Below are 9,492 nucleotides of genomic sequence, written 5' to 3'. Positions count from 1 at the left end.
GGGGAATCACCTACTCTACTCTCAAGTTTGCGGGAACAGAATTCATTTAAGACCTAGCAGGCTGTGGGCTCGGGTTTGTGCAAGCTTGCTCAATGGTGAGGGCAATGCTGGTCAGACTGGTTGTGTTATATGTGAATGGCTTAGCGAGCACCCTGAGGCATCAGTCAACAGGATGAAGAAGAAAACCTCAGACCAGAAACCTGGGGCTATGGTGCTTTCATGGGGCAGGGGTAGGAACCCCTTTGACAGGTACTGTTTTCCTTGACCCAAAGACCTCACAGCTTGGGGGAAAGGAAGAAGAAGAGTCTCATGGCAGTTTACAATCTCCTTCCCTTCCTCTCCACACAACAGACACCCTGTGAGGTATGTGGGGCTGAGAGATCTCTTTCGAGGACTGCTCTTGAGAGAACAGTCTGAGAGAGCCATGACTGACCCAAGGTCACCCAGCCAGCTACATGTGGAAGAGTGGGGAATCAAACCCGGTTTTCCGGATTAGAGTCGACCACTCTTAACCACTACACCAAACATAGCACACCTCCCTTAAGTACTAGCAAACACTTGGCAAGGAAGAACCAAGGCTGTATACAATTGGACTTGGAACCAGGGTGGTCTCTTGAAAAATCAGGGCCGCACAAACAGTTCTGACTTGCCTACATCCCTTCATATGCCCACATGGCAAAATCAGTTATGCCATGTGTTATGTGCTCTTGGCCACTGCAGATCCTGATTGGATGCACGATGGATACAGCTGACCCTCGATCATTCCAACCAATGGCATGGACTCCCCTCATTCTGCATCTGCTTCAATTAATTTGATCTCTGGTGACCATGAAATGCATGGACATCACTTGATGAAAAAACTGATCCAAGCATATTTAGAATGCCATTTCTGGATTTCACACATGCACACCATCAATGGGAATGTGTTAAGTGGAATATGCAAAAGTGATTAAAGGTAAAGGTAAAGATTCCCTTGTTCGAAAGCCAGTCGAGTCCGACTCTAGGGTTGTGGTGCTCATCTCCATTTCAAAGCCGAAGAGCCAGCGCTGTCCGAGGACGTTTCCGTGGTCATGTGGCCGGCATGACTAAACACCAAGGCGCACGGAACGCTGTTACTTTCCCACGAAAGTGGTCCCTATTTATCTACTTGCAATTTCTTGCTTTCGAACTGCTAGGTTGGCAGTAGCTGGAACTAGAGATGGGAGCTCACTCCGTCATGCGGCAACTCGGGTCTCGAACTGCTGAACTACTGACCTTCCACAGCCTGCAGTTCAGTGTCTTAACCACTTGAGCCACCGCAGCTCTGCAGCAAAAGTGATTATAGAATAGCTAACAAATCGCTAAGAATTCTGAGTTCCAGAATCCAGCACTACTAAACAGTACTGTACACACCATGCCCTCTGTTTACCAAATGAATGATCTAATTATGGAAATGTTGCTTCAGAATAAAACTCCTCTTTTATAAAAATGAAACACACTGTGCTGGAAGTGTCCTCTTTTTCCTGCTAGGTAATTACAAACTAATTGTTATATTCTCTAGAACCAAACCAACTAGATAATAATTATCAGTTGGCTTTCATCCTTTTTATCAAGGACTATATTTACTCTTTGCCAGTAGAGCAGCATAGCTAGCGCACCCCTCCCCCCCAAAAAAATAACAGTTCCGATGTCTGATTTGTGGGTCTCAAACGAGGAAACGTCATGCTCCCCCACCCCAAGTATCAGCAGAAACCTGGTGCCAATCTCTTCCAGCATTTGTTCTCAGCCTTCATCCTGCATTCCGTTTGCAGAAAGGAGAGCGCTTACTACCATAACATCTGCAACCCCAACTGGAGCACCTGATGGTGATCTTGCCTCTTGGGCAAGTGTATACCTGACCAGGCAGGTCTTTAGATGTCTCAGTCCCAGATGTCTGGGCTTTATGCGTTAACACTAGTACTTTGAATTACTCTCCGGTACAAACCAGAAGCCAGTTAAATCCCTTAAGTGCAGGCGTAACGTGCTCCAGGCACCAAGTCCCAACGTGGACACCCTGTTCTGAACACATTATGCTATCGGTAGACTCCAGTCTCTGAGACACATCCTTGCTTACACTGCTCCACTTGCTGCTAAGAGGTTGGCTTGCCATCAGCTAGAGGTGACTGCAGCAATTCCTTGTTAGCATAGCAACCAAGGGTCATCACCAAGAAAAACGTTCTGATGTTCACAGGGACTGAAAGGCACAAACAAAGCTGACAACAAGCAGTGGCTGTCCCGTTCTTTCTGTTGTCAATAAATGCCCTGCGGCATTCAGTGGAGACCCACAGGAGGAGTATTCAGCTACTGTCCACACGGCACTGGGTGCACACAGCAGCGCCTTCTGGAGTTGGGGATCACGGCCAACGGGAGAAGCATGCTCTGGATTCTTTCATGTAATCAATTGCAGCTCATTCTTTATATTTGCAGCATTAAGAAGCAAGAAACTTATGGGTTTTTACTCAGGAAGGGTTGCTAGAAGACAACAGGTCCCTCTTAGCGGCAGCTCCAAATCCGCAAAAGATTAAGACCTCCCGGTCGCATTGGGGTGCCCCACCTGAGAAAACCCTGACATGGCATCTCGTATGACACCTGGCTGTGGTGTTTTTTAAACCGGGGGACCATTCTGAAAGCAATCATAAGAGGGTTGAGCCTTACCTGGGGGGTTCTGGAGGAACTTGGACTGCTGGCGGCCGAAGACACCATGCTCACACTGGAGTTCATACTCCTCTCTCTCTCATCCTGATATATACGATCTCGTTCTGTCTCAGGCAGGTTGAGGAAATTCTGCATTGCCCTCAGGTTTACCAGGAGGGACTGGGAGGCTGTTCTAGGGTCTTCTTCTTTTCGCAGGATCTCTGATAGCAATCCCTGGTTCAAAAAATTAAAAAAAAAAAGACCAAGTCTTTTTAAAAATCTGCTTGTTGAAACTAGCCAGGTTGCAAAGCTGAGACCCTTCACGAGTTGCTGAAGCGCAGGGAATGTTTTGTAGAAGGCAAGCTTCATTTTCTAGGAACTCTGGTTTATTATGGAGTGACTCTGTTCACAGATTCAGTCATCCGTTTAAGAACAATCTGAACACAGAGGTGCCAGAGAGGCAGGTGGGCAGTGGGACATCATTCTATAACTGCAATTATAGCCAGGTGCCGCCTGCAAATATTTTAGGAACTATTAGTGTGTGTGCTCTCTCTCTCTCTCGCATGCTTTCTTCCTCCCTCCTTCCCCTGCTTGAGGCTGGAAACACTTGGCAGCCCTGTTCATCTTCAGGAATCTGCCAAGTTTGGTAAATTTAGTTCAGACATTTAAACAGCACAGGAGACTTATGAAGAAAAATGTTTGGCAGGGTTTTGGACGTTACAGTTCATTCACTGCAAACTTGTCGGCTCTTACTAGTGGGAAGAGAGAAAATGCTGCAAATATGAGGAATTCTCTAGATGCTGTACCCTTAGAAATTTGACGGTCTGAGATTGTCTTGCCACTTCACTCAGAGAGTCAGGAGGTGGCACTGACCATATTTATTACACGACTCTTAGCTTTTTTACATGAAAGAAATCAGGGGCTGGGTTACGTGTGTTTGAACGGAACGTTATACTTGAACCTGCAGAATGCTAGCCAAGGTCCTGATATAGTATTTAAAATGTAACTGATCCCGAAGTAATTTTATGTTTTGTTGTACCGTTGCGGCTACCAAGCATATGTCATGCCTCTTTCCTAGGAAAAACGCTAATTACCCGCTAGCCCAATGTGTGCTCTCAATCCTACACAATTACAGGTAAAGCTACCACCCTACGGTCACATGCCAAATCTAGGGCATGCCTACAGAAACCTTACAAACAGGCAGCAGTCAGCCAACTCATATGCTTCCTCCCCACCCTCTCCTGCCTGAAATCTACTCCCTGACTATTTCCCTATTTAATAAAACATATTATCCTTGTCGTTCAAAGCAGCTTATAATAATAGTTTTTTAAAATTCTACTTAAAACCGTAATAAAATAATCACCCCCCAATCTCTCCCTCCCTCCCCTCTTTAAATGATGCCTGACGTTCAACCCCTCTCAAAAGCCCTGGCAAAGAGGCAGGCCTGGAGGCGTCTCCTGGAGGCGTCTCCTGGAGATCTCTAAGCAGGGGGCTCTTCGAGGAGCCTATTCCACACAGCCAGAGCCATGATGGAAAAGGCCTGGGCTCTGGCCGATGCCAGACGGGCCACCCTAAGTGGTGGGATAGCCAGCAGAGGGCTGCACAAAGATTGTGGTTGGTGCACAAGGACATATGGACGTGATGTCATCCCTCCTTGTCTCTCTCCCCTTGGCTGTTTCGTGCCAGCAGAGAAAGGGAAGAAGAAATTCACATTCAGCCACTTTAAAACCGGGCTCTGCTTCCCAATCAAGAATATACATCAGAGAGCCACAGCAGCAAAACACACATATACCCCCCCCCCCAAAAAAAACCCTGGCCTTACAGTCAAAAGACACATATTGAATCCTACACCCTGGCACTAAGGAACTGGCTTGGCCATGGAACCTGGTCAAAGAACTTGGTATATATTGTTAAGTGAGCAGGTAGGACACACAAACCAGTGGATGGGAGGGAGGTTGGGTGCAGGGCACCGCTCCGCGCTAGGTGCAATGTGCTCATCTGAATTACAAAACTACAGATATATGCTGATGACTTCCTTTAGGATAAGAGCCATGCTTACAGTATATTCAATATATTGTTATATACTATATATATATACACACACACACACACACACTATACATATACATATATATACACACACACACACAATAAATCGTTCAGTGAGCAGGTAGGACACACGAACCAGTGGATGGGAGGGAGGTTGGCAAATTGCCCCAGGGCACCTCTCCACGCTAGGTGCAATGTGCTCATCTGAATTACAAGACTACGGATATATGCCGATGACTTCCTTTATGATAAGAGCCAGGCTTACAATATATTCATGGCACAAACAACCGTAATACAGAAGAACAGCACAACTAGGGTCACGTGAGCCGATAGTAAGGCTGTGAACGCGGTTGTTCTGCAAGTGTCAGAGTGACTACCTATTCAAAAATAGCTGGCAACAGACAGAAGAGGCTGCAACACCTTCTATGCGTAAAAGGCTTATGCAACCAGGCACAGTCCAAGCAGACACAATGTTGGGAGAAATTCCAAGTCTAGCATGGTGGCTTTAAAAAAACCCCACAAAAACAGTTGGAAGGGAGACTGGGCTGCAACAACTCTGTGACTTTCTTCAACCTCAATTCCACCCCTAGCCAGGGTGTTTTTTGCTACACAAGGACAAACATTTAGTCTACCTGTAGGTTACCTCAGAGGATCATTCTGTGCTGGAAGTACTGCCTGCCTAAATCCATGCCATTAACAAGAATCTGTAATATGTGCAACTAGTTTCAAGGGGAAAAAAACTATTCTATCTCCATGAACAGTCTTCAGCAGTGTTCCCTCTAAGCTGAGTCAGTGTGAGCTAGCCCACAGTTTCCTAGCCTCCGGTTCACATATTTTTGTCTTCACTCAGGAAGGATGGCTCCAGAGCAAACTAATTTATGCAGTAGCCAAACTGCTCACGCACAGCTTTAATGCCAGTAGCTCGTAAAGTAGAATTTTTGCTCACAAGACTCCACAGCTTACAGGGAGCACTGTATTCTAACAATTTAACAACAGCTTACCGTAAATAATGTTTCAACTCTAAGGCCTTTACACATCAAAAGTCAAATACTTCCTTGTCCTCTTGGCTGCCAATTAGCTAATTGAAAATAAAATCAGCATATAAATATTTGAATGAAGAAATGGTTGTTATTAAGGACAAGGAGTTTCACCTAAGCAGAGCTTAGGAACTACCTTCATGACAGCTTCCAGTGTTACAGACTATAACTACATTGTTACAGTCGCTTCTAGAAATCACTCCCTTTTTCCTCTGAACGGCAATTCAGCTGGGGAAGAGGGCAAGTAGTAGCAACCAGTGATCTCAGTCTCTTCATAATGCACCAGCACGGATTACTTCCTGTTGAGGATACAGAGTGCAAAGTTCAGCCGGCCGCTCACCAGATCCACTAGGGCCCACACTGGCTTATAGCATCTAGCGCCAGGAAACTGGCTGTGTAATCAAGGCAGTGGTCACTGTATCTTTATAGGAGTGTACAGTTTCAACTTTCTTGAAAGAGACAAGTGTTAGGCCATTGCTTTAAAAGCCTTCTCAACTTCTCCAGCCTGCAGAAAGGGGCTGAACGGGTGGTGGTGTTTCAACACAACACATTCTTGGAGGAAACTAATCTTCTGAGCCCAGTTCAGTCATGCTTTCAATTGCACAGACTGGATGCTACTATTTCAGGGCCACGACAGAAGGTGGTGTTGGGTGGTTGCTGTCCCACACACAAAGGACTTATCCCAAGGAGGGCATCCCTGTGCTGTTTAACAGTTGTACAAAATTCCTTGGACGAATAAGCTAGAGGTCCCTGTGGCAATCCTCCCCCCTCATTTGTCCATCCTCTTCAGATTTGGGAACAGCTGTCACATCCTAGAATGGGTGCCTTGGAGATGCTGTGTCTAAGCTAAAGTTGAATCCAGAAAAGGCAAAAATAACAGTGGTTGAGTCAAAGCTCCCTCTAAGCTGTGGAGTCTTGTGAGCAAAAATTCTACTTTGTGAGCCACTGGCATTAATGCTGTGCGTGAGCAATTTGGCTACTGCATAAAGTGCTCTGGAGCCACCCTTCCTGAGCTCAGACAAAAATGTGTGAGCTGGAGGCTAAAAAACTGAGTTAGCTCACATTAACTCAGCTTAGAGGAAACACTGGGTCAAGTGTATCTGGTGGTGGAGGATCTGTGTGTCCCAGATGGGTCATACTCCCCTGAAGGACCCAAGAAGACAGGGAGACCAGATACCAACCAAATAAAGGGCGATGGTAACTAAACTAGAGACAGACATCAGTGCAATGAATCTATGGAAGGAATTCAGGAATACCAGACTATTTCTCTAACCCGGTGTATGTATTTTTAGTCCTTTCCCATGTTGTCTTTTCAGATCTGAAAGGGCCGTGGAGAACCCCAAAATGAAGCAAATAGGGAAGTAGCCTGCATATGAATAGCCTATTCATGAGAAACTGAAGTCTCAAAAAATCTATTTCCTTGCAAGGTTGAATAGATTGCTCTAACAGACTGTGTTGATAATCCATGGCAAGGAGATGACAGAGTGATAGAAAAGTCAATAAAGCAAAATACCGTGAGTGCACCTATCATTTATGTTGATATAATTCTGAGCTACTAGTCTATATAAAAACTAACCAACAATCAGCATTACAAAAATAAAAATAAAAATAAAGTGATACCAAATAATCTGTTCAGCCTTTTCTCACCTGCAACAAATTAGGCATTCAATATGCAAAGCATCTTCCTTCAGGAAAAACAAACGATCATGATTTCATTTAATTGTAATTTAATGAGGCATAATTTATTTTTAAAGTGATATACACCAGGTGTGTGGTACGGGAACTGGCCCAGCCAAACAAACTGAAGCACTGCTATTTTCGAGAAATGCCTAAAGTTAGCTGGAGACTGTTTTCATTTCTGCAAAGTATGTTTCTGCTACGGGGTACAAGCCGGAGGAGGGAACCCACAACATTTCTTCAAAATTCCATCAGCTAAATTAGTTCATTCCACATACAGACATCCCCCCCCCCACCACCACTTTCTTTAAACTGGGCAAATTATGAAGTAACTAGTCACGCAACTCTAGAACTCCAACCCTACGTGAAGTTATGAAGTTCAGAAAACAAAGGTGGTTTAGGACACAAACCAGGCACACCATGAAAGCTACAATAAAGACCGAAGCCTGCAATCGAACTTTTACTGTTCACATACTTGACATTAAGACAGCTCATTAATATAGTGTCTTAAACTGGAATTTTTTTATAGGAATTGTCTTCTAACCTCAACAATAGTGTTTTAAAATAGACTTCTAACAAATGGGGGCAAACAGAAAAAATGTAATACTTATAGGATCTGATTGTAAACAAAGCTGTGCACAGTCAAAATTAGTTATCACACATCCACAGTTCCATTTACATCTGAAACTTCTATCAATTGCTGCACTTTCTTTTAAAATTATAAATGGAATCAATAAAGAGCTTTATTTTTAAACTCGAAGTGAGGGAAAGACAGCTCCAACTCAAATACAAAACTTTCAGAAAGAAAAGAAATGGTATCCTTATCTGGAATACTTAGAAGAGTTTTTGAAGTAGAAGGAAGGAGAGGCTCAAAGAAGAGTCTTCAAAATGCTAGGTGTAACCTCTTAGGTTTACACATAGCACTGCTTCTAAATCTTGATTACGGGAACGGATTTAACTCCATACACTTACAGAACCTCTGAGACATCACTGACAGCTCAAAGTTAGAACATTCTACACAAGATCAAAAAGCCGATATAGAAATTGAACCAAATTTAGGCTCCCTCTACACATTACAGGAGCATCATGGTGCTGTGGGAACATGTTAAGAGGCCATCAACTACGCAAAAGGCACCAACTGCTACATTATCATTGCCACTCAATAATTGTGTGCTAAGGACCCAGATAACCAGCCATATACATCTTGTTAGCAATACAGCGACATCTTAGTTTAAATCAATCGAAAGAAAACCCTCTCATGATGCTGTAGTAAAGTGCAAAGAATCTTGGGATGGGCAGGGGATCCCCCATTTTGGGGGCTCCCCCCAGACACCGGCCAGCTGGTCAATAGGGGGAAGCCCCACCCCCAACAGTCATCTGCAGCCCCACTTGAAAAGAGTGGGCGCCCCACGCACCTGCCACGCAAGCTGCAAATTCGCAGTTTGCAGGGCAAGCATGCAGGGCGCCCGCTCTTTTCAAGCGGGGGCCACCAGCTCCTGCCCTGCAAGCCGTGAATTTGCAGCTTGTAGGGCAGGCCCGTGCAGCGCCCACTTTTTCTCCCATCCATTTAAAGGGTGCATGACGTCATCGTGTGGGGGACGGCCCCGCCACTTCCCAGAACACCCCCCCAATCCTCCCGCTGGGGAGAAGATGGGACCTGGCAACCCTAAAAGAATCCTCCATCATTAATCTATGGCTAATGCCAAAACAGTAATGAGAACTTAGGTAAGTTATTATTTAAAATACAAAGCTCTCATCCCTTTTGAACACTGCTGCTATTTTGTCAATTGCTTCATCCCAAGGCAACAAACTATTTCAAACTGCCATGTCCTGGGTGTAGCAGGGGAGGTTCAATGTTATGGAATATATTCAAGTATTGGTACCGGATCCGCTACGGTCGGGGGGCCAACATCTTTTGACTACCCCAGGTCTCAGGGACGTAAAATTCGCCAAGGCTAGGGCCAGGGCCTTTTCGGTGGCGGCTCCAACCTGGTGGAATGAGCTCCCGGAGGAGATCCGGGCCCTGCGGGATCTTGCGCAGTTCCACAGGGCCTGCAAGACAGAGCTCTTCTGCCAG

General features: G+C 45.2%; 1 protein-coding gene across 1 annotated transcript in view; it reads right to left on the bottom strand.

The window, feature by feature from the left end:
* Positions 1-9,492, bottom strand: part of SATB2 (SATB homeobox 2) — a 202,975-nt gene that overhangs the window by 59,056 nt on the left and 134,427 nt on the right. The window contains exon 7 of the mRNA XM_015414701.1: positions 2,674-2,886. Coding sequence (XP_015270187.1) covers positions 2,674-2,886 — 213 coding nt within the window. The remainder of the gene's footprint in view (positions 1-2,673; positions 2,887-9,492) is intronic.

This window comes from Gekko japonicus, unplaced genomic scaffold, assembly GCF_001447785.1.
Source record: "Gekko japonicus isolate JY-2015 unplaced genomic scaffold, Gekko_japonicus_V1.1 scaffold1210, whole genome shotgun sequence".
Classification (NCBI taxonomy): domain Eukaryota; kingdom Metazoa; phylum Chordata; class Lepidosauria; order Squamata; family Gekkonidae; genus Gekko; species Gekko japonicus.
Note: the sequence above shows the minus strand (reverse complement) of the source record. Positions and strands in the feature narration are given on the sequence as shown.